Consider the following 26,101-nt stretch of genomic DNA (forward strand, 5'->3'; position numbering starts at 1 on the left):
GTTGTTTATCTACTCTTCTCTATATCGACTTCTATTCTTTCTCTGTCACTGATGTTTTTCAGAAGCACAGTGCATTTCCTGTAACATGCGACTTAAAATTTCTTTTAAATTCGGGACCATTTCTCCTTACTATTACCAGAATACGTGATTCCATCATAAACTTGGTTGTTGTATCTCAAACTTGCCAACACTGGACTTTTCTGAATTCTGCATGGTGTGATTTAATCCTTTCATCTTCTGACATGCTGCCTGTGATCGTTGCTCTTTTCAGGACCATGCAGAGATTAACTCCACTATCCTGCGGAGCCAAACTAACACAGCGCGTGTGGAGGCCCTCAGGCCGGGTACAGTCTATGTGGTACAGGTGCGCGCACGGACTGTGGCTGGCTTTGGCAAATACAGCAGCAAGATGTGCTTCCAAACCCTCACAGATGGTAAGGATTGCAGAGCCAGGAGAAACAGCTCTCCTTCCCTCTCGCTCTATCCTTCTCTGTCTCGTTTGTTTCGTTTCATGCACAATAGCTCTCTTTTTTTTCTTTTTCAGACGTTCTTGTCTTTGTATTTGTTGTTGCATTATTATTAGTAAGTGAGATAGAGGAGAGGCATAATGTTTGATTGCGCTTCCTATTTCTACAGCTAAATTAATTTCCCTCACAGTCAGGTTTGAGTGTGTGTGGGTGCTTCGGATACGTTGAACACCGAGTGTCTTTTGTTTGTGCAACTAACTGTGCTTGATCCAAAATGCTTAGCTAATTGGTTTTTCACCCAGCCCTTCTGTTGCTGGAGAGTTGTCCCAGAATGCGTAGCTGTGATTAGTAGTTGATGAGAGAAATTTTCTGCCATGCATGGCGGGGGGTTGTTGGAGAGAGAAAGGGCTGAAGATGGGCGGTAACACCTGGTGAACTGGCAAGGCTGGGGTTCATTTGTGTATGTGCAGGAAGGCGTGCTTGCAAAGAGTTGATAGCTCTGCCAGGCAGTTAAATTGTTGGAAAATCACATGGCTCAGTCAAGATGTATTCTGCTGGGTTTTCATAAGCGCAAGGCAACAAAAATAGCAACAAAAAGAAAGATATGAACTTATAATTGCCTTTCCTACGTTTTTATGTTCTGCATAAGATTTCCACTCTTTGTACCGTACTTGATGGCTAGCCTACAATGCTTATTTGGCCATAATTCAAAATACATTAAAGACAGGAGTGACATTTCCAGACTCGCTGTTAAACAGCAAAGATTACAATGAATGAGATGGTGATGATCTTGAGGGAGGGGAAGATGGGAAGCATGATGATGGTAATTAAGCCAATCATTGTGGCTATTTACCTGTGTGCAGAGCAGATGTGGCACAGTCACTGCCCCATTTACTCTCCCCAATAGTTCCGCATCAGCTTTCCTTGCGTATGAAACCATACTAGTGAATGTGAGCACATACATGCGCATACTTGATGCTCGCCCACACCAGCACAGCTTAGGGTTCATCTGCTGGCTGGCTGCCACAGCACGGCATTCGTCGAAGCAAGCAGCAACACGCCAGAGGACTGCCGGCAACAACACCCACATCTCTGCCGCCTCCGCCTCTACCAGCCCCCCCCCATCAAACCTGCTTCATTGCCCCATGAAGACAATAGAGGCACTCCACGTCATTTTTCGCAAAACATATAATCTCCTGTCTCTTCCCGTCAGCACGTTTTCATTCACCTCCACGAGGTGTCATTTTGCCACCAGTGGATGCGCAAACACACAATCAAACAAATCAAAAGCGACGGCGCAAAGTAAGCTGTGACGGAAAACAAGTGATTGGAGTATTGGTTATGTGATTGATGCCACAATTCTCTAATTGGCTGAGGCCTCGAGAGTTAACTGATTGTAATGGGAGCGTATTTGCTGTTAGAAGAGGTGTCTCTGTGATTTTTGGCTGTCAAGAAAAGTCAACATTCTCGTATGGGCGCGTGGTGGGCAGGTGGGGGGACCTCGCACATCTAATATACACTGAAAGAGAACAAGAAGACTACCCTAAAAGTTTGAGTAGCTGGAACAGCATTCTTACTCTTTCCTTGATTCCTTCCTTTGATAAATGTGTGAGTTGAAAGAGTGAGCAATTCCTGTCACATCCAGTTTCCACATATACTGCAGCTTTCACACTGCTTCGAAGATGCATTAGTTCTCACTTTATCACTTTAATCCAATGGGCCCATTCTACACGGGGGATTGGATTTAGAAGCTGCTGATTTGCCTGCAGCATGCTAAATCGTGCATTGCTTTAACTACAGTGTCTGCTGATGCCAAAGTCACAGAAAGACATGCTCGCAAATAGATAACCAAAAGATTCTGCTGTGTGGTATTTTTAAGCAGGCATTTATTCTGTCCCCTGAACTACCACAGTCAAAAACATGTTTGGGCTATATGTGCGTGATTGGCAGTGGATGACTTCCTTTCAACACCATAGAAACAACATTCCTAGGTGCATTTTCTTGTCCGCACCTTTCAGACAGCTATAGCAACAGAGAAGGCGAGCTGCCCTCCTCGCTCTTTCTCACAACCAGCTTTATGATTTTTCTCTCACTCTCTGTCTCTCTTCTGATTTATCAAACACCACCTGTCTGTCAGTCTTTCAAATGCTCACAGGATTCCAGTCAGCACATCTCAGCAGAGAGATCTCTGTGTTTCCTTTATCCACCAGTAAACTCAGTCTAACCATTCTGCTCTGCCTTTTCTTCTCCTGCCAAAACACATGCATAAGTACACAGCACCACATAAACACAGACATGCTTCTCATGCCTTACCTAAGCCTTTCTCACTGCTTGTCTGTCGTGTCTTTGTGCAACCCAGATGACTTCAAGTCTGAGCTGAGGGAACAGCTTCCTCTGATTGCGGGGTCAGCAGCAGCAGGAGTGGTCTTCATTGTTTCCCTTATTGCTATCTCCATTGTTTGCAGCAGGTAACCAGATTTTCCTTTATCTTGTCTTTTGTAATACACTAAGAAGATGTTGAAAAATGTGTCACATCGTTCAAACTGTAGATTCTTTTCAAGCTCCCAGTTTGTTTTGAAGGAAGTTGGAACTGCAAAAAATATACACATAGGGCATAAACCATTCGGTATGCCACGTTGGTTCTCATTGTCGCTAATAATACGTACTAAAAAATCCAATAGGTGGCAACATTGCAGGTAAAATTCCACCAGACTCTCAGCATATACGGTTTGTGTCATTTGCTGTATTAATTATGTAAAAATAAAATTCAGTGGTGCGTAAGATTCCTAAAATTCCTGACATTTATTGTAATCTTCTGTAAAAACATTTATGAAACATAACTGGTGCTGATTATGCTTTGGAACTTATCGTGTAACGTGCCCTACATGTAGTCACATATCATTTATTAGTGCAGCAAGACTATTACTTGATTCAATGACAGGCATACTGAATAGTAAAGGCACGCACGAATTTGATGGAACGGGAAAGCAAAATTGTCATTTGAAATGGAATACTCAATTCCTTAGAGAACTTAACATCTTCTACTTTGCCCCGTTAAGCCAATTTCATTTTGCAGCGGTTTGTCACATTGTCACATTCACATCTTGCTCCACTTTAGATATATGAAAGTCAAATTTTCTGCAGGGCTGTGTGCAAGTTTGAGCAAGTAAAGTGTTCATCAAATGGGCCAGGCTCTTTTGATGCTGAGGCAGAGGAGACAGATGAAAAGGAGTGAGATCCTATCAAGGTCTAATTAAAAATCAGCTCATTTTCATAAACTTCATTTGCCATTTCTAACCCTTTGCAGCTGATTCAATTTCAGCCACGTCATTTTCAGCCGGTACACAAAAACACCAAAAGTAATAAGATCATGTTTACCTCTTTCATCTTGGCACCCCTCCCCCTCGCTCTCTGTCTTTCCTTTCCCAACACTCATTGCATCGTTATAGGAAAAGAGCATATTCCAAGGAGGCGGTGTACAGTGACAAGCTGCAACATTACACAACAGGAAGAGGTGAGTCTGCTCTATTACTTACAGCTGCTCTAAGTTACTGGTTAGTTACTATCTAACTATCTATCTATCTATCTATCTATCTATCTATCTATCTATCTATCTATCTATCTATCTATCTATCTATCTATCTATCTATCTATCTATCTATCTATCTATCTATCTATCTCTTTACTGTTGGACTATAATTAATAATAATGCATTAAAGATATGGAAAATTTATGTAGCAAGTGTCTGTGGTTCTACTTTTCACCGTGACATTGACTGACATCTCTTAGGGCTGCACGATAGCCATGACTGAGTTGTGTTTTAAGCACTCCCTGGGCATTGACTGATCAGGGGAAGTAGCCTGCAGGGACACACATATAACCTCTGACAAACACTCAGTCACACATGCACAAAAGAAATGTGTGTAAATTGGTGCGTCAAAGAAAGCCTTATGTACTGCCAACCTAGCAGTCTGAGAAAGGGTTTACTCAAGGGGATTGAATTTTGTTGAGCCTGACACAGCAAATGGCTTCAACACAGTTACTTTGTGTCAAAGCTACGAGAATGGTAGCTTGGGGCTTATTAAAACTGCTCTGGACAGAGGAGTCAGTTTTGCCACAGTCAGGGATGCACTGTAATTAACATAAGTCATGAAAATAAAAGATAACAGTTGTTTGCGGCCTTAATTATCAAATGAAGGATCTAAGGTGGATACAAAATCAAATGCTAATAAGGAAACCTTCACAATGCCAACGCACACGAGGTTTTTCCCCACCCTGTGATGCATTGTTGTTTTTTGCTTTTCTGTCAAGGTTTGACTGGCAGTTTTGTAATTGCAGTATTCAGTGCAGCAATAAAATAGACCAACTCAAACAATTGCTTTGGGTGATCCTCCAAAAAAATGTGCCTGCCAGCTTTCACCCAGCTGTCAGCTCCTCCAGATGTTGCCTCATAATATCGCCTCATTTGCAGCCCACCTCAAGACAGACGTTGCTAATACTGTAAATTCAGTGGTGCAGCCTGATGGTCATGCTTATGCAAGAAATCAGACCTTTAACATTACACCAACTCCTGCTTGTGATGTTCATGTGAACACAAGTCAAATGCTGCTGCTGTGGCTTAAAGCGATCACCCCATCAGATTCAGTGGTTGTTGTCATGTACAGTATCATCACTGTGTACACTGTTTAAGTTAATTAAGTGGATTTATTCAATGGTTAAAACTATTTTGCAGTTTTCTCTTTCAAAACAATCAAAAGATCATTCCTGATTAAGTTGCTAAAATATTTATTAACCTGTGTTTTTGGGCAGTTTGAAAGGTTGGATTGCATCTGTGAACTGCCATCATCAGGCCTCTCCACAAAGTTCTATTTTGTCTAAGTATGACCTTTGGCTGGGCTACTCATGGTTTGCATTTTTTATTCTAATTTGACTCATACTTATTCTTCCTTTCTTCCATTCAGACCAGCGTTCCTATAACAGTTCCCAAGAAGCCACCACACAGCACTGTGTTGTTATCTCCATAGCCATAGACATGTTATTAGACAGGAAATCATGCCATAGTGCTTGGAGTTCTACCCACTGAGTTCAATTTCTGTCTCATCAGATGAGATAAACTTATTCCTGATGCTGCTGGATGCATTTAACTGATGTTCAATAATCTCAAAGCAGCTGTCATATGGCTTAGACTCAGACTGGCTTCTTTTCAGCCCCCAAGACCTAAAGACATGATCTCAGTGCTTCTACTGAGATGATGATCCTACAGCAGGTTTCCCAGGTTTCTTATCTGCAGCAGACCTCCAAGCCTCTGCTTGATTGATCAGTGGGTTCTTTCTGAATAAGGCCCTTCTCCCTCTGTCTCAGTTTGGTCAGACATTTCTAAGAATAATCTTGCTGGTTCCAAAATTATTCAATTTCATGATTATTAAGGCCACTGTGTTCCTTGGAGCACTCAGATTTAAAAATGGGTTGATATTTGCCTCCACATATGTCTAGCCACAGTTTTGTCACAGGGGCCTGCTGTGTTCCTGTGACTCCATGGTTCAGCTTCTGTCCTGACATTAAGTGTGCTACTAGGACTTCATGTACTCCTTTTGCACATATTCCTAAAAACATGTCTTCACAGCATTATTGGGAGTTACCAAGCGTAGAATAAACATTAGAATTCTATACTTTTATCTCCTAATTAAATCTATAACAGTATATAAAAAGTGAAGGAATCATAGAAGTTCATTACTGCACTGCCATGCACTCAGGTCCATGCACTAAGTATTTGCAGATTCTCTCAGGGAAACATTTCCTTTTAGCCTTTAACTCACACCGACAACCCATCTAAACAAATTAACAGACATTTCTAAGTACTAAATGTCTGTGTTGTGCCCTCATGTTTCCACATGACTACCAACAAATTTTAAATTACAAATGTTCAGACCGTACTTGTTGCCCCGTAGCTGCAGATGTTATTTGCGCTTCAACATCTGGTGCTCACACCCGATGACAATGGAAACTCACTGAAAAGAACTAGTTAATTATGGGTGGATATAAAATATGCTTATACTCCTTTTTTTTCTTGCATATTTCCTTTATATGTGCAAGTTCACTCTTCATCCTAAATATGTTAAAATATTATAATTAACAGGGTGAACCTTTCATCACTTTTCAAACTTTTCAAGGAAAACCAAAAGAGTTGCAAAAGGCCTGAAAAAAATCCCCACAAACATTTCACTTTCTTTTTTTAGTGACTCCATACAAAATGTAGATCTCTTATGTGCATACTAATAAGCCCCAATAAATAATAAGTGTGTGTTTGACAAATACGTTTCTGACATCAAACAATGGATAATTAGTTAATATTCAGGACGGAAATGCAGCTCATTATATTTAGAGCCACGGAGTAGATTAGTGTGCATCTTAGACCTACATAAAACACTCTAGGGATATATTGCTCTGCACATAAATCACATAAAGTATTTAAATGCTATATAGTGAAATCACAAATATTGTCAGGCAAAGGGAATTAGAAGAAATTATGTTTCCTTGGTGACAGGCTAATGTATGAAACATTCCCTTTTAACTTAAAAAGATGAGCATTTATGGAGCTACTATTTCATTCGCAGACATTTTTGTTTGTCTTTGGGCAATATATAAAGTGTTTGTAGTAAAACCAGTAATCTGATTGTAGCCATTGCCAGTAATAGATTAATGTAAGCATTACGGCTCTGCAGTTGATTTGTGGATACATTAGGACCATTACGTAAACGACCGGGACAGACTAATAGCAGGCTAAATTTTGGACATTGGTGAAAATAACATGGTTAAGTGCATTGCAGTACACTGTAACTTATTACGCCTGCCAGCTAATAGAAATGAATAGAATCAACTTTATTGTCCACCAGAGTGGAAATTTGTCTGAGTACACTTAGCCGTTTGGACAATTATGTCATAAACTTTGTTCTAATTTATTATATTAATCTAAGCTTTATATCTGTTGTGGTACGCACGTGTCCGTGAGCCACTGTGGCAGCCTTGGATTCTTTCCTGGCAGAGTTGTTGTTTTATATGTTGGTCCAAAATAGAAATGACTTCTGGATACATTTGCTTCGTACTCTCAGATGGAGAGCCTATGAAATATTAAAGTAGGAATCTATTTTTTATCCAGTGGCCATAAAAAGACGAGTCCAGTTAACCAGGGCTGTGCCACAGGGAGGACGATAAACTGTTTGCATTTTAAATTATACATAAAAATGGGCTATGGACTGTGAATTAGAAAGTAATGGCTGTACATTTATTTTGGAGGTATGTGCACACAAGAGCTTGAGATTTTGAGTGTGAGCGTGCTGCCATAAGCTTGCTGTTGCGTGCTCCCCACTGAGATTTTGAGTCCTACCCAGTGGTGCCGCTAAGTGAGCAGCTTGGCGACATTTGTAAATCGAATGACTTTATGGAATGCAAAGCTGTAAACCCTCTGATGGATTAACTTGAATCCAGTCTGTATGGAATCTCTAATGAGCAATTACACTCACACAGACAGGGTTCAAAGCAATTAGTGTGGTAACTAGAATCAGCTTCTAGTCAAGAGCAAGGTGAGGCACCTTGATCCCAGGACTAGACCCTATTCTCTTTTTGTCTCCTGAGACTCCTCCCTCCTTCTCTGTGGCTTATGCAAAGGGCTAGGCACAAATTGACTTGATGGAGATGGGTTTATTCCAATCATGGCTGCAAAGATTTTGCCTAAACAGCTCTGAGAAAGAAGGCTGCCCTTGGGTGTAGCTGCAAAAATGATGATTTGAAGTCTACTTGCTCGCTGTCCATCTTGTGGCAGCATATTGAATTTGTTTACAAGTGTTTTACTTAGCCTGTCGGCACAGAAAAGCTGTACTTCTTTTTTTGCAAACATCGCCAGTCTGTGAACTGGTCTCACCTACTGTAGAGTGGCATAAAAAGCTAGTTGATAGCGTAGCGGCTTTATCTCTTTATGAGCTCCTATAGGGAAAGATTGCAGGAAAATTGGTTCTACCACTATCAAAGAGCAGATACTGCTAGGGTAAGGGATAAAGGGGTGAAAAAAAAGTCTACATTTACTCTTTCTATATTCCCTCATCTGTTCCTTTATCCCTTAATCTCCCTCCCTCTCTTTGTCTCTCTGTCTCGTTCTCTCTCTCTCTAGCTCTTTTCCTCTCGTAAGCACTGAATCACCACCATTTTGTTGTCTGCCTCTACATGTTTTGGAGCCAGTTCCTTTAATTCTCCACCTACACTCTTTGATGTGTTCAGTACACGTTCATTTTAATTTACACATTGCCGTGCTTTGGCCCGTCTCTAAGCATGGATAATAGAGCAAATGAAGGTATCATCATTTGCAGCGATCAAAAGTTTATAGTGATTATAAGTAATGCTGTGACTCTGTGATTTAAGCTAACACTTGGGGGTTATTTGAATTCACCAACCTTTAGCTCAAGACCCCAAAAGACTAGTTTCATCTTCTGGAAAGCTCACTGAGCACTTTGGTTGTTCTAGAACTCTCATTGCGAGCCGACATGTCTAACTGCCCCTCCCCACTGGGCTGCCCGACCCACTTCTCAGGCTCTCCGGGGATGAAGATCTACATTGACCCCTTCACCTACGAGGACCCAAACGAAGCTGTACGAGAATTTGCCAAGGAGATAGATGTTTCTACTGTCAAAATAGAGGAGGTCATTGGTGCAGGTATGGCAAATCTTCGTGCATGCATGCTTTTGTATTCTGTGTCTGTGTGTCAGATAAATGTGGATTGTTGAGTTGTTGTATGTCATATAAAAACCTGAATCTGTTCAAGGTCATGAAGAACAACCTTTCTGGCAGCCACTTCAGATGGGAACATGTCAAGGGCCTATGTCAAGTGTACTAGCAGTATATAGGCCACCTACCCAGGGACATAATGTCATTAGAAATAACTCAACCCTCTCTGCCTTTTCTTTGTGCTTCTGTGTTTTTGGATCTTGTTGATTTTGGCTTTGATGATGTTCAGCCCTTGCATCATTTCTTCCCCATTTACTTTACATGTAAAAGTGCAGACATTTTGTTTCCTGTCCTTGTTTTGTTTTGTTTTTCTTAACTTGAGAATGACCTCTTATGTATTATTAAACTGTATATTAAAATTACAACTACATAATTAGGTCCTGATTGCTTTCAAGTGAATTCTGATTAAACTTAAGTTCAGTATGTGCATGTGTTTTTGGTACATGTCCCTTTCTTTGGGATCGAACACATCTTTTCTACAGCCGAGAGGACACTGACATCATACATGCTGGTTCATATGGAGGCTAAAATACCCCTGGTAATGTTGCTGGGCCTGGAGTAGCTTTGGAGCACAGGCGGCCTCAGCAAGCTAGGTGTGAGGAAGTGACAGAGATACAATAGGGATAAGGATGCAGTGGGATCAGCTAATTAAAGGTTTTTGTTTTTGTTGATTTCACTATGTGTTGTCTCTCCAGGACACCAAGGTGGTGATAATTAATCACATGGGTTCCAGAAATTTGCCAGACAGTGCTTGCCTGGTATTGTTTGATAGGGGGAATATAAAGGCACTTGCCAGCCTATGCTGTGTGTCAGAAGAGCCATACTGTATTATATGATAGCAAGACATAACAGGCTCTATAAAAGCACTTTAGGTAACTTTAAAAACAGACGTGAAATTTATGATCTGATTAACTCTGCTTTTGTGTAAAGGCTTTTTCTGCTAACAGAAGGAAATGAGGAAACTCTTCTTTCTCTTTCAAACTAGGGGAATTTGGGGAAGTCTACAAGGGCCGTTTGAAGCTACCTGGCAAGAGGGAAATCTATGTAGCCATTAAGACCTTAAAGGCGGGCTATGTGGAGAAGCAGAGGCGGGACTTCCTGTCTGAAGCATCAATCATGGGCCAGTTTGACCACCCGAACATTATCCGTCTTGAGGGTGTAGTCACAAAGAGCCGTCCAGTTATGATCGTTACTGAGTTTATGGAGAATGGCGCCCTTGACTCATTCCTCAGGGTGAGTGATTTTTCTTTTTTTAATGCTTGTACTGTGTCACACAAAGTTGCAAACAGCTATATGACGAGATCTGAAGCCATGTGTGAGTTAAATGGAAGCTTGAAAATCTGAGACTGAGAAGCTAATTGGAAGTAAATTGTAAAGCAATCCCACTAAAGGAGTTCATGCTAAGAATCCCTCCTAATACAAATTGGAATGAGCCTTCTTAATCTGTCCAGTGCCAACGGAGAATATGTTTCATGACAATGAACTTGATTTCAGTCATTCTTAATTTGAAAATTTCCACACTGGCTAGCTTTATCAGCCTTTAATTTAATGCCTGGAGCTATTAATGGACTCTTCACTCTTTCTTTTATAGTCAGGATTGAGCGGACATACAGCTTAATCAATATTCAGCTCTCTTTTTTCCTGCTTCAGTCTCATGGATTGGTGTTCTATTCCACTTTGATCTAGGGTGGGTTTAAATGGGTTCTTTGAAGTTGGCTTTGCTAACCGCCACATCCGACTTGTGTTTCCATCGATCTCTCTTACCCTCTTATTTGTTACTGGGTTTCTGGGGTTCAAAGCTTGCTCTTCAGAGCATTCACACAGGGGTAGGGGCACCATTCTTGGAGTTTAAAGAGATGGATGCCTGTATGCTTGAATGGAACAATGCTCTAACACCTACACTGAGTAAGATTGGCTGCAGGAATCTGATTTGCTTATTTAATACAAATATACTCTTCCTCTGGACATTAAAAGGATTTGAAAGGCAAGACAGGGACTCAGTGTGTTGATTTTGTAATTGCAAAGTGTAACCAACAAACAAGAAAAAAAAGGACGCACAAGAAAAACTAAAATCAAAGATAACTCAAAATAAGGGTCTTGTATGTAGCTATAACAACATGACTCCTCTTGTTATCTGCCATGAGCATGTACCCCATGGCTGTGATAATAATGATCTGCTGCAAGGCTTACCTCATGCTACAGAAGAAGATGAGAATCCAACTGAGCAGCCTTGACTCAAACCGAATTTGATTACGGTACACGTTGAATGAGGAAGTGGAGTGATGAATTTAAGTCAACATGTGTTAATGATTCAGTAAGAAGAAACAGCGTAATAATTTTTTTGCCTATTAAAAATGGTTATATTAGCCTTTGCTGCAATCTGCGACCTCCAGCTTTGCTCATTTACAGCATGGCAACGGCATGACATAAGCTCTGCATTTTCATTTGTTTTGCTCTCTGTCCTTTAGCAAAATGATGGTCAGTTCACAGTGATCCAGTTGGTGGGAATGATGCGTGGGATTTCTGCAGGAATGAAATATCTCTCAGAAATGAACTACGTCCATCGTGACCTGGCCGCACGGAACATTCTCGTCAACAGCAACTTGGTGTGTAAAGTGTCCGACTTTGGTCTGTCACGCTACCTGCAGGATGACACGTCTGATCCCAGCTACACCAGCTCTCTGGTGGGTAATAATTGTGTTTTACTTTGTCTGAGTGTCATGGGGAAACTGTTATTCGCGTAGCGCTTATCTAAATATAATTTCAAGTTTCCCAATGTCTTTTGCTGACATATAAACCAATTGAAAAACACCACCTATCAGTCTAATAAGTTTTGCTACTGACAATGTCTCACTCTTTTTGAAGGTCTTGCAAACCTTTCACCTTTTCAGCGCCTTTCATTTTATATGAGCTGTCACTCTTTGCTTCCTCATCCTCCTTCCACTCTTCCCTATACCCTGCAAGTCACGGACCGGAGGTCTGTCACATCTTCATTAGTGTGGAGACAAGTCTCCTCTGGGAAGGCTCTCTCGTTGGCATGCCCAGAGTGCAGAGAAACCAAAGGGCATTGCAGCCTCTCAAACTGACATCTCCCACCCTTCTCTCTCTCTCTCCCTCTTTCCACTCTCTCACTCCTCATTCATTATTACTGGAGCATCATGGGAGGCTTTGGCTCCTCATTAACTCCTCCACGCTACAGATCTGTAATTATTAGCAGCCATCGTTAGTTCATCTTCTGCCTCTCCTCTTTCTAATTCATAACACACTTTTACACCCTTGCAAACACACGGCGTAGGTCATTAGGACTCCTGACATGCCTTAGGTTGTGTGCTGGGATTTAGTTGAGTGTGTGTGTGTGTAGGAGCATATAAGGCACCGTGTGGACATCCACAAGCATGCACGTGTGTATCTCTGTTTGCTACAGCTGATGTGCGTGTTTCAAGGATCAATCAGTTATTAACACTCACACACACACACATATATATATATATATATATATATATATATATATATATATATATATATATATATATATATATATATATATATATATATATATGTATGTATGTATGTATGTATGTATGTATGTATATATATATATATATATATATATATGTATGTATGTATGTATGTATGTATGTGTATATATATATATATATATATATATATATATATGTATGTATGTATGTATGTATGTATGTATGTATGTATATATATATATATATATATATATATATATATATATATATATAGAGAGAGAGAGAGAGAGAGAGAGAGAGATGTGTGTATCTGCACTATCCATACCTTTTTTTGCTGTACTTTTTATTTTACTTTGGATTTCAGTGAGCCGTGTCCTGTGTTTTACCTGTCTGCTTCTTATTTTGAGTTGACGGCCTCAAGTGGCTCTGCACAGCCCATTTTAACTTGCTTCATAACACCGCCTTGGGGTTTCTTGCTGAAAGTGATTCATTGTATACAATTTGAATATAGAGCTTTGTGATACTGTGGGGGGTATATATTATGAATAAATATGAATGCAATCTGAATATATTACACTATCAAAAGGGGCATATTTTTAGGTTCAGGTTCATAGGTATTTCAACACATGCAGAACTTGAGATCTAAAGCAACCAGTCAAATAGCCTGTGAGTCGGTGTAGGTATGAAAAGGAGAGTTCTCAAAATAATTTGCATTCATCTAAATATAGGTGAAGAAACAAAACAGTACTAGACAACACACAGTCCCCTGTTCATTTTCCTGTCTTCCTTAGTGCCTGCATTATGCCGAAGCTGCTTTTCTCCTGAATTATTATTTATAAACAGGAAAAGCATAAAAAGCAAGCCCAAGGTAAGCCATTGATTGGTTGGAGCATGGTTGCTGATTTGTGAGAGTGGCAATAAGAGTGATGTGGCAGATATAAGTCAGAGGAGATATGACCACACATTGGTGTGACTGAGAGCTAATTGCTCCCCAGGAGTAACCTGCTTTGTATGCTTGACCCTATAGCTAAACCTTGCTGAATGGGTATTATTTAGCAACAAAGAGGAGCAGCACTTCTGTTGTCTGCACTGCTGAGCTTTACTGATAAACCAGTGTGTAAAAGATAGGGAATGGATTATAGATTGCGGTCCGTATTTTGAAGTTGTTTATTGCAAACTCTCCTTGAGGGCATTATCTGGAAAGTACATAGAGCAAGGTGAGTTTTGAAGTCTGAACCTGGGGAGATGTTGTGATGTTAACACACTGGTTTTTTTGATGGTGTGTTTTTAACTGATAGAGAGTTTGAAACAAGCATATCGAAGCTTTGGCTGTGCTTCACTTTTATACTGAGTCCTCATTTATTATCATAGGGATTCAGATGAAATCTTGGGTTTTAGCTGATTTTTGTTTTTAAATCAAGAGTCAAGAGAGCAGTTTTATCCACATGTCTGGGAGGCGTATTCTGTTAATGTGCCAGTTAAACGATTAAATAAAAGCGAAAGTGCTTTCCCATCAGATTGCAGGCACTTCATAAGCCTAGCTGATGTTGCCACACTTTCATGTCCTCCTGGTTCAGTTTAACCTGTGATTTAGGGGGCATCTATGCATACATGCTACAAGAAGGGGGGTGTTCTATGTTGTAATTAAGGAAAGCATGGCTCATGCCCTTCACTCCATGACCTCTTTAGTTATGACCTGATGCTAAACAATCAGCGAGCAAGGCTGGCATCGCAGACAAGGCTGAAGGAAATTCGTAAATTAAATTGCACTGACAGGCAGTGATTTACATCGGCACCAACCTCCTCCTCTAGCAAATTAATCACCTCTTTCCCTCTGCTGCTTTTCTAATTTTTGCCTGCAATTCTAAGCACACCAATTACAGTGCCTGTGGTGTGATGTTGGATGTATGGTTGGGAGGACATGCTGGTAATTGTGTTAACCCTGGACGTGGGTTCAGTCTGGAGCAGTGTTGTGGAGTTTCAGACAGAAGGAGGCTGTCCTTCCTCTCTGTTGGCTGCTCACCAAAGTCATAATTAATTAGGCTCACAGGACAATACCTGAGCCACTCTGGTCTTACTAAGGTGATGCAGGCTAACTGATTTAAGGACTCTAAAAGATTGTGTGCTTCATTGCAGCTATGACTTTACTGTGTTTGTTTCAGTGCAGATTTTATATACTCGACTGCACGAGTTTAAAAAAAATAACCAACTGGCTCATCTCAAGTCGTGATGCAATATGAGTAACCCTGCTAACCTAGCAAACAAGCAAGGCATTTAGTCACTATTCCAATCCATAAAAAAAGTTTATCATTCCATGCATCACTTGTGTATTTACAATTTTTCATCTGTGTGCAGCTTGTGCACAAGGATATATTTTCTTAATTGGGTCTGCAAGTGCAGCATGTGACGCCTAACAGCTTAGGCAAGTGGTGTTCTCTTTCATAGCATTCGTTTTGTGTCTCACTATGGGAACGCCTCCTGCGTGACCTCATCATTAGCTCAAATACCATTACGCCAGCCCTTACAGGCTGGCTAGGTGCCTCCCTATATAATAGGCTGACATAGCATCAGATGTCATTCAAAAACCTCTTCTCGCTTCTCACAGAAGCTTGTAGACAACTGTGCTATTGGGTGCTAAAGCTAAACTGTCCACAGATTCGAGTGAACAACTCGGTCACGGGCGCTTTGTTCCCAGCTTTTCAGTTGTCCACTAGCATACAAGCAGTAGCAATACTGTTCCGTAGCTAGTGTTGGTGCCAAGTAGCAATACTTTCACCCAGGGAAGTAGCAATATTTTCCGAAAGCGAAGTAGCAACACTTTGCTAATAAAGGTACCTCTAGCTTCACCATCAGGTAGCAATACCCTTCGACGCTAGCGGTTTTACACATTAGGTAGCAATACCTGTAGAAACCTTTTCACCCCACGTTAGCGAGGAATAGCAATATTCTCCGCACTCAGTGTCAGTCTTGCTAACGTGCGCAACCCTCTAGCTAACCATGGCTACGACTGCCAACGAAGTTGCAAAACTCTGTCCTTGCGGCAAGAAAATTTCTGCCTGGGATACACACCCCCGTGTGTGCGGGGTGTGCCTGGGTTTATCTCATGCTCAGGCTGCCTTGATGCCCGCACAAGACTATATCCACTGCGCAGCTTTCCCACGCAAACTACTCCGCCGCAGGCTAGATCGCCAGGCTAACTTGTCGGGTGGTGACCCTTTGCTGTGTGAGGCTGCTGCGGGGCAAGGAGAAACTGAGGTGCCCGATGATTTGGCTGCAACGCCACGGCCAAGCTGTCGCCACGCAACCGCTTTCCCGTCGCTGGAGGCACACGGAGATCGTGAGTTTTTCCCCAATGCTGGAGTCACCTGGGGAGGAGATGCCAACGAGGACAGAGATGATTTGGCTGACTCGGAGCTCCTGCTCTCTGACGACAGCAAGGAGGAAGATTCCACCTCCTTGGCTAGCATCAGCTGGGCTGCAAAGCCCTCGGCTACCGGCGAGGCTGAAAAACCGACACCGCCGTCTCCCCTGGATCGCGACATGCAGGACATGTGAAAGCGCGCAGTAGCTAGACTCAACATCCCGTGGCCCGCCATACAAACAGAGGTTGTAAAATCTCGTTTTGACGGAAAGAAATTGCAGAAGGCGGAAAAGACGGTGAAAGCATGTGTTGCCTGTTTTCCCGGAGCTACTCGATGAGATAGCGGTGACGTGGAAAGCAAAACCTTACAGCGAGAAACACCCCATCGTGGGGAGCTCCCTGCTGGATTGTGAGGGGAACTTAAGGTTATGTATATAACGTGGAAAAGAGCACATTGACACCAACTCAATGCATTACTTTCATAGAGCTCAGCCTAGACTCCCTCCGGGTGAGGGCTTTTCTGTCCCCGGAGAGAACAGCGGCCATACGGTCATCCCTAGCACTGGTTCACAGAGGCAACACAGTTACCCTCAAACAGTGCCAGAGGTTGCTCGGTCTGATGGCCTCTTCTCTAGTGGCGATAACACTGGGACGCCTGCACATGAGAGGCTTTTAGCGATGGGTGGGCTCGCGGGGACTGGACCCTCACCGAGACGGCCACTGTCACGTGAGAGACTCTGCAGACTGTTCACTCGCTCTCCGCGAGTGGAAGAGGCCAGGTTTCTTGTCTCAGGGCATTGCCATGGGGGCAGTTTCAGCCAGGAAGGTGATTTCCACAGATGCCTCTCTTTCGGGCTGGGGGGTCACCCACGAGGGCAGAACAGTGAATGGGGAATGGGGCCCTCACATGCGCTCCACCCACTGGAACTGCTGGTGGTTCACCTGTCGCTAAAACACTTTCTCCCTTGGTTGAGAGGTCATCATGTTTTAGTGAGTCCGGACAATTCCACCGTTGTGGCCTACATCAACAGACAGGTCGGTCTGGGGTCCCCCAAGTTACACACACTGGCACACAGACTGATAGTCTGGAGCAGTGTCCACCTGCTGTCACTGTGTCAGGCACGGGGGGAAATATTCCACCCCCACCCAGAGAGGCTAGCTCTATGGGCTTCGCCCGTGAGTGGTTTAACCTGAACACAGTGGGGCTCCCTCATAGTGTTATCGACCCTATTCAGTGTTCTAGAGCAGCGGTCCCCAACCCCCGGGCCTCGGTCTGTGAGTCGTCTGGTACCGGGCCGCGCGAGTTGAGGCTCAGGTGTGAAATGTATGGTTTTCAGGGTATTTATCGGTTTTCAGCGTTATTTTGTTATCGTTTTGATTGTTAACTCTGTTTTCCTGGGTCTTTTCACGTGTGCTAGTTTTATTTTGTTGTATTTATCCGCGACACATTAAAGGCCGGTCCTTGAAAATATTGTCGGGCATAAACCGGTCTGTGGCGCAAAAAAGGTTGGGGACCGCTGTTCTAGAGCATCATCTACTATGACGCTATATGAGCACAAGTGGTGTGTGTGTTTGAAAGCTGGTGCATAGAATCACAGGCCATCCCTGTGGCTGTGATTCTGTCATTTCTTCAGGCCCTGATTGATAAGGGTAAAGCCTTTTCCACCATCAAGGTGTATTTGGCAGCAATTTCGGCCTGCCATATTGGTTTTGAGGAGAAGACTGTTGGCCAGCATCCCTTAATATGCCGTTTCATGAAGGGTGCACGGCGTAAATTGCCTACATCTAGGCCGTTGGCTCCATCGTGGGACCTTCCCATAGTATTGGCTGCGCTCTCCTGTTGCCCATTTGAACCCTTGGAACAGGTTGAGTTAAAATTTTGTCCTTGAAGACGGCTCTATTAATTGCTTTAGCTTCTGCTAAACGTGTAGGAGAGATCCACGCTCTCTCAGTGCATCAGTCATGCATTCAGTTCTCCTCGGATAATACGAGGGTCAGTATGCGGCTCAACCCTGCCTTTGTCCCGAAGGTTGTCGGCACATGTTCCCCTATAGAACTGCCGGCCTCTTGCCCACCGCCTTTCTCCTCAGAGGAGCAACAGCGGCTGCATACCTTGTGTCCAGTCCGTGCTCTGCGCTGTGTCAGACAAAGTGACCAGCTGTTCGTGTCCTGGGCTAAATCACATATGGGAAAGCCTGTGTCTAAACAGCGCCTCTCCCATTGGATAGTAGGAGCAATTGCCCTGGCCTATACTAGCAGGGGCCTTCAGCCCCCTGCTGGCTTGCGTGCGCATTCCACTAGAGGTCTGGCAACCTCAAAGTCTCTCTTTAGGGGAGTTTCTATTCAGGAGGTGTGTGCAGCTGCATGCTGGACCTCACCTCATACATTTGCTAGGTTTTACAGGTTAGATGTGACAGCACCTAACCTAGCACATTCAGTCCTCAGTGCAGGTTCTTCCCAGGTGGGGGCTTCTCCCCTGTCAAGTGCTGTTGGGGACAGTTGTCTTCTTAACAGGCATGTCTGGCAATCCGGAAGTCAGTATTTCTCCCATAGTGAGACACGAAACGAATGCTATGAAAGAGAACTTAAGGTTATGTATATAACCCCGGTTCTCTGAGTAGCACGAGTGAGTGTCTCACCAGACCGCCCTCCTTGCTATGGAAGCGAGGAAGAGGTGGGCTTGTTTTGAATGACATCTGACGCTATGTCAGCCTATTATATAGGGAGGCACTGGCCCCTCCTGACATGGGCGTCACCTAGCCAGCCTGTAAGGGCTGGCGTAATGGCATTTGAGCTTCTGATGAGGTCACGCAGGAGGCGTTCCCATAGTGAGACACTCACTCATGCTACTCAGAGAACCGGGGTTATATACATAACCTTAAGTTACCCTTTCTATTTAAAGTTCATGCCCGTAGGGTAGCAGTGAGGGTAGGTATGGGTCAGGAATTCTTTTGCTTGTGCCTCAGCTGACAATGTGGGAAGACTGTCATTGGCTTGCATGTCACACGATGCGCACTGTATGTTGTGCCTAAGCTGGCAAGTGTGTGTTTAGAGGTGTGTGTTTGTGCCATGTTCTTAGATATACATGTGTTCATAAGGGTCTCTCTCTCTCTCTCTCTCTCTCTCTCTCTCTCTCTCTCTCTCTCTCTCTCTCTCTCTGTGCATGTGTGTGCACATGGGTGCGTTTTCTTGTGTCATTGAAGCTGAGAGAGGTTGAAAGGCGAGGTCACACAGAGCCAGTAACAAAGCTCATCCGTCAAATCCCTGTGACCTGAGTGACATTCTCTCAGCTCCACTCGAGCGCTCACACTATGTGGACAGCGCTGTTGTTTCTGTCATTTGTCTGTATTCTATTTGCATCCTTTACCACTCTTGCTGGCCTCGGGCCCATGCACTCTTTTTTTTTTCTTTTGGCTTGTCTATTCCACTTCTAGTGAAATATTTATGTGCTAGGAGTGAGGGGACAGGGTAAACAAACAGTAAAATGGGAACATATCCATATTGGCCAGGCCAAAAGTAAACAAATGCTCTTTCGTTTAGATTTTTGTGTCATGCATCAAATGCTAAGCACCATTTTCCACCTTTCTTTCTGGTTTATTTTTTGTACTTTGTCAAGTTCATTTCTATCCTTTAAGCACATACTGTACAGGTCTGTGAAAAAGTTTTGATTATTCCCTCATTTTTGTGTATTTTGTTAGGAAATTGGGAAGTAGATGCAGCAATTTATTGAAACGTGCAAATATACATGGAAATACAATAATACGTAATTGGCATACCCGAGCCTTTTCTTCCTTAAAAATAGCTTTTTAACAGCCACCCTTCCACTGAGACCATTTCTGATGGGGCTGCATCAAACAGTAGATGGATCACTTGAAGGTCCAGGTACATCTCTCAGGTCCTGTGTCAGTTTGAGTTTGCTACTATTATTATTTTAACATTTTTCATGGATCCATCAAAAGAGATGGGGAGAAATTGTGGTTTAGTGGCAGGCTGCTGCTTTAAAAAAGTGTCTAAAGATACAATTTAAAGTTAGTAAGTTGTCTGTTATGTGTAGACGCAACACTGGTTTATTCCTCAAGTGACTTTTTTAATGCTTGACTGACTTGAATGAAGTCTGGCTCCTTGGAAAAAAAAATCAACAAATGAGACGTGACTCAAGACTTTTGCACAGTCCTGTACTTTGAGACGCCAGTTTCACTCATTGATTCCCTACCTCTACATTACCAGTGCAGTGACCAAGCAGATCCCCGACTCACTTCCCATTTAAGTCACCTATCAAGCTGGAGACACTGCTAACAGGAACTGAGCCAATGATGTGTCACAGAATCCTAAACATCCCACTTAATTCTGCTGGTTTGTTCATGTCTTTTTTTGTATTTCATTAATTAAGCTATTTCATGGCTACTTTTATTCAGATGATAGAGCTGCATTCGCTCAGTCTTGGGACTAATTTAGCAGCAAAAGTATGTTAATGTTGAACAGACCCTTTTTTTTTTGTAATTAGAAACATGATCCATACCAGGTCTCCACATCAAAGAGTGAGTGTGCATACAAAACACTCTGCTGTGATTTAGATCTTCTGTCATGTTTTCCAGAGTTAGTAAAAGATGGACACCATCTGACATTCGCCATCTGTGGCTGTTTGACTGTGTTTGCATCTGAGTAAAAATTTCTATTTTGAATCCTTTCAAATCAGTGAAAGCAACGCCATCTCTGCTGGTGTGCTATAAAAGTAGTGATGTTGACTATAATTATTTGATATTGTCTCATTAAATGCACTTTATTTTACAAAATACCAGTAGCATTAAAATATGCTGTCATGCTCAGGATTTGGTACAATTTGATAAAACTGCAAGTGCATCTGAGGGTATAATTGTCTATTTTTTGCATCCTGCAAAAAGATTTCTGGGACAAAGGTTAATTTCTAATATGAGCATAGAGTAGTACAGGCAAAATGAGATACTTGCTCGGGTTAATTTGATCGTGTCAGTAGATGCTAGATATACCGAGGCCTGTAAGTTAAGCGTAATGCAAAATGCTACTGATGCAGGGTGAGAAATGATTTCCTCTATATTCTATTACAGTGGTTTGAGTTGATCCCTTTCTGAATTTTTGAGCTTGCTCATTTATAAAGAAATGAACAGTTTCTCATTTTTATGGTAGTTTAATTTTAATGAAATGAGCCAGAATGCCCCCCCCCCCCCCCCCCCCAAAAAAAAAAAAAAAAACCCACAAAAATATAAGTGTTGTGTTGAAGTGATAAATTGACTTGCATGTCATTGAATGAAATGACAAGCAGTGAAGTGGAATTCTGTCCCCCATAACCCACCCAGAATCCCAGAACGTCGATCCCTGAGCCAGAACATTGAATAGGGTCATAAATAGGTATTCCCACATGACAGTGACTCACAACATACCGCCAAGACAACAAAGGAGTGGCACAGAAGAAGTACGTTGAGGTCATAAACTAGCATAGCCAGCTTGCAGACCTCAGTCCTATAGAAAACCTGTGGAGGGAGGTTAAGCTTTGAGTTGCCAAATAATTTAGTGAGTGTCTGTAAAGGGGAGTGGGCCAAAATCCCTCCTGAGATGTGTGCAAACCTGGTGACCAAGTACAAGAAACGCCACAAGGGTTTCACCACCGAGTCATGTCTTGCTTGGGGATGAAATATTTATTTCGCTCAATGACATACAATCAAGTTAAAACTTCTATGTAATTTGTTTGTTTTTTTTCTGGATTTTTGGTTGATGTTCTGTCTCTCTCCATTAAAATGAAACTCCTATAAAAATTAGATAGTGTTCATTTCATTATAAGTGAGCAAACTAACAAACTCAGCGGGGGAATTATTTCCTCTGCTATACATGCAGATGCAGTAAAGAAAGACAACTTGAATGCATTACACAGAAACAGATCCTATGGTTGTGTTACTAAGGCGCACACAAAGTTGTATAGCACTGTGGGCGTATAGCTGGGAAAAACAAAAACTTGCATCCTTTGGTAGTGAAGCTTTGACAGCCTAAACAGCTGTTTTAGGTCCATTCTAGAAAAGCCAAAGAATTGAGCAGCAAAGCACAGCAAAGCACAGCAAAGCACAGCAAAGCGTGCTAAGTTTATATTTAAAGGTGTTTATATCCACCTTCAGGATAATTGAAGCATAAACACTCTTGATTACAAATGTTTTCCAACTGTTATGAGTAGTTATAAAATTAACTGTGTTTGTTTTACATAAATGTATTTGATAGCTTAAAACAATAAATAGGATACCTGAAGTTATAAATTCACTGGCTTAGAGTTTGGATAGATGTTATATTGGTTTATTTAGAGTTATACATTATTAAAATAGTACACTATCTGTTCTTTATTGCTTTACTGGACACATTTTAAAATGTATTTACTAAATTAAATCTGACAGCAGAAGGAGATTGTTGTTGAATGCCAGCCTATTTGGGATCTTTAGAGAGTGCATTCTGAAATATGCTTCCCTCAAGATTTGCATTACCTCATTGTACATAAAGACCTATGTCCTTCCCTCCATCAGACATCCCCATGGGGATCTGAGAAACCAACATCTGAGTCACCAACCCACTTTCCTTTCTTTCTTTTTTTTAATTTCTTGTTCTATTTTCTCTCCGTCTCTTTGTGTCACTCTTTCTTTCTGCCCCTTTCCTCTCCATTCCTTCGCTCTTCTTTCTTCATCTGTTTGGGCAGACATCCAGGGCAGATCGTTGCTCTCAGGATTTCATTAAAACGATGTTGATGGAGCACTCTCTCCAGCCTAAGTAAATGTGCTCAAGTCCATTTCAGTGTGCATTGTTTGGAAATGGATTAGCGAAGTTGGAGGAGTAAAGGCAAGGAAAAGAGGGAATGGGGGAGAAATGAAAACACGGAGAGGGAGCTCTACATATTTGTCTTCCACACGAAGGAGAACGTTTATTTAGAATCTCTAAATAGCTTCTGTGAAGTGAAATAAGATGAGTGAAAAAGGCAAAACACTGGGCTTTTTTTTTTTTTTTCTAAATTCCGGTAAGCTTATCTGTGATTTTGCTGCATATTAGTGGTGACTGTTGATTGTGCTGTGACAGGTATATGTGTTCTAGATTTTACTCCATTCTGCATCACCATGTCAGTGACAGTCTACATGAAGCTATCTGGCATGTTGGTGGTTCGTATCCTGAGCTGCTGCAAAGACATGACAGGTGTTTCATATCCTACTATCTACACACACACCCACACACTGATATTGCTGAGCCAGGGGACCATAACAGACACCAATAAGTACACACATTACCTGACCACCAAATGTTTATCCTTTATCTTTAAGACCTAGCTGTCATGAGAACATGCTTGTCTCGCTATGACAGCCACGGCGCATCTCCTTTACAGATGCACTTCAAACACATCACTAGCTTGTCAAAGCTGGTCACAACCTGTCACAGGCAGCCACAACCAGGTGGAAACCAGTCACATTACTTTAATCTTACTCTGGTGACATACTGTATGGCAAAGTCTGTTCGAGGTATGCTGAAGGGAATCATGTGTGCAAAAATGGCTTGCTGCGTGAGCTACAATTGTTAAAATAGCCAAAAGGAGGGGAGGAAAAAAAACAAGAAAGGAAGCAAAAATTCTGATGTGATCAAATTTAGTAAACAGAAGAAAAAAACAATACGAGGGCGGGTGTGAAAATCAAAACAACAACAAAAACCAAAAGCAGCTTACTTATTTATTACAAGCTAGACTCAAACCTCCCAGGAATTCAGGCACTGAATGTCACCCAGTTTGTTTGTTTTTTTATTGTTGTTGTTGCGTTTTTTTATTATTACCGAGGGAGCATCACTTGGTATCGTCAAGGCCTAGACATTGTGCAGGTGCAAATCTTGCTGTGCATTTTGGCTCATCTACACATAGATTCTCAGTTAACTGTCCAAGATAATTGGAGTGTGTGAATTCTGCTTAAGGGGCAATATTTCACTTCAAGGCAAACAGAAAACAGCTTGTTCCTTTTTCAGTAGCCCACACAGTATTACAAACACCCAACCCCCCACGCACCCCAATGCTTCAAGGCTACGCAAAAGCATTTGTACTTTTGTGTTGACATTAGGTCTATTTTAATTCCCAACATCACTTCTGCTACCCCTCTAACTCGTCTCCCTCGGTATTAATGCTTTTTCTACTGAAAAAAACAAATAAAAAAATAAATACACCAGTGCTTTTTATTATGTTTTTGCCTTCCTCCCTGTATGCATGGACTCCACAGCAATTCATGTTATTAAAGCTGGATTTTGGCAGTTATCATTGGCCCACAGCAGTAATTACTAAGGGTTTGCATAGCTGCCTCTGACTCACCCGCCTTGGAAATGTTATTACTAATGTCTGTCTCATTGGAGGCGCACAGGAAGCTTCTTGTGAAGCCTGTGTCTTTGCTCAGGCCATTCCAACGACACTGAGCTCATATCCCAACAGGGTCCTGGGGCATGAGACCAGATGTACAAAGCGAGGAAGGGAGTAAGCAAGTAATGACAAAGCGAGGACGTAATAGAAAGCTTTTTTTTTTTGTGCTTGGAGCAGCTGTTTTATTTTTGTGTTATTCTGCATTTATTGCTCATCTCATATATGTTCGTCCAGACAAAATAATTGATGTGAAGCATTGGCCCCGACAGTGTGACAGATGAGAAAGGAGAAAATGAGTCATTTTATATTTTTGCAGGGGGCAATGCTTTGCCTGTATCAGTGTAGTTCGATTGCCCTAAGAGAAAAGAAAGGGCAAGAGAAAGTGCCCTTGGGTCTCAGTTTAGATGAAACGATTCAGATATGAACTAGTCTTGAGATATGAGAAAAGCACTGAAGTCAGTGGGGTTATATAGCCTTTATTCATCTATTGATCTCTTCCTCTCTTCCTTTCTTGCTTGTTCTCTCATTTTGTGCGTGTCACACACTCCCGCAACCACACACTGCAGCATTGTCTACTTTCTTCAGTGCTTTTTCTTCACCGGCTGATGCTCTCAGTCAGAGCGTTGTCTCTGCATCTAGCACCACTCAAGGTCAGATATTAAACCTCTTTTCGGGGTCAGCAACGTCTCCAAGGTCAAAGAGGTGCTCGCTAATGAGGTCAGCCTCTCCACCTCTTGCAGCGCCATGTGACAGTGTTCTGTAATCCAAAATTAAACACAGACATTTATGCATGAATAAGCCTGTTTAGCATTAGTATTGTTCAACATTTCATGTGAGCCAGCATTATGAAAACACCCCAAATCACCATTTTTTTCGGTGTCTTATTCATTTCCCTTTTTTTTTTTCTGCCTCCACCCGCCTCTCCATGTGGTTCTTCTCTTCTCCTGTCGTTCCTAGAAAGTCAGCAGGGAACAGGGTGGTCTGTGTAGGTTTCTCCTGGGTTTGTTTCCAACAGCAGCTTATCTGCAAATGCTCAGGTTCAGCTAATTGGCATTATTAAACTGGTGGCAAGCTCAACTCAGCTATAAGGGAAGGTCCAGTGGGAGGTGTGTGTGTGTGTGTGTGTGTGTGTGTGTGTGTGTGTGTGTGTGTGTGTGTGTGTGTGTGTGTGTGGCACAATCCTCTCTGTGCCTGTGCATATGTTATCCCACTGCGCCTGTATGTGTGCACGTGTGTGTGATGGGAAACAAGCAGCTGTCAATTTCAATCAACAGGGTGCATGGTTTGCCTGGGGGCTCACGTAGCCCAATTACAGGCAGAGGTGTTCGGTGTATGCACAGAAAACCGGTCCTATCTTCTTTTATTAAAACTGGAGTATGAGGAAGGATATACTAAATGCAAAGTTGGTTGATGAGTGTTGGATGCTGCTGATACTGAGGCAGAATCCTCCCTGTTTTTTTGGCTGCACTTGCTGGATGAGAGAATAAAGAGTTAAAGCGATGGACTAGAACAGCTGAGAGTACTGATGTGGGTTTCAGGAAAGGGGCTGACTTCAACATACTAAAGCTGAAAAGAATATTGTTTTGTAAGAGAGCGATCTCAGCCATAGACAGTATACAGGATGGATGTA

The 26,101-nt window shown here is 42.2% G+C and overlaps 1 protein-coding gene across 4 annotated transcripts in view; it reads left to right on the forward strand.

Annotated features, from left to right (window-relative positions):
• The window catches only part of ephb1 (EPH receptor B1), a 168,408-nt gene that overhangs the window by 132,999 nt on the left and 9,308 nt on the right, over window positions 1-26,101 (forward strand). For 3 of the 4 annotated variants that reach the window (XR_015125997.1, XR_015125998.1, XM_086271449.1), the window contains exons 7-12: window positions 272-434; window positions 2,827-2,935; window positions 3,917-3,981; window positions 8,982-9,170; window positions 10,228-10,475; window positions 11,711-11,926. Coding sequence is in view for 1 of the 4 variants with exons in the window: in XM_086271449.1 (XP_086127575.1) it covers window positions 272-434; window positions 2,827-2,935; window positions 3,917-3,981; window positions 8,982-9,170; window positions 10,228-10,475; window positions 11,711-11,926 (990 nt within the window). In the remaining 3 variants the exon portion in view is untranslated. The remainder of the gene's footprint in view (window positions 1-271; window positions 435-2,826; window positions 2,936-3,916; window positions 3,982-8,981; window positions 9,171-10,227; window positions 10,476-11,710; window positions 11,927-26,101) is intronic. The other variant, XR_015125999.1, reaches the window with a different exon arrangement.

The sequence above is a fragment of the Aulonocara sp. 'chitande type north' Nkhata Bay genome, linkage group LG18, assembly GCF_057382095.1.
Source record: "Aulonocara sp. 'chitande type north' Nkhata Bay isolate Kocher_YH1m ecotype deep benthic linkage group LG18, A_spYH_male_GT1.1, whole genome shotgun sequence".
Classification (NCBI taxonomy): domain Eukaryota; kingdom Metazoa; phylum Chordata; class Actinopteri; order Cichliformes; family Cichlidae; genus Aulonocara; species Aulonocara sp. 'chitande type north' Nkhata Bay.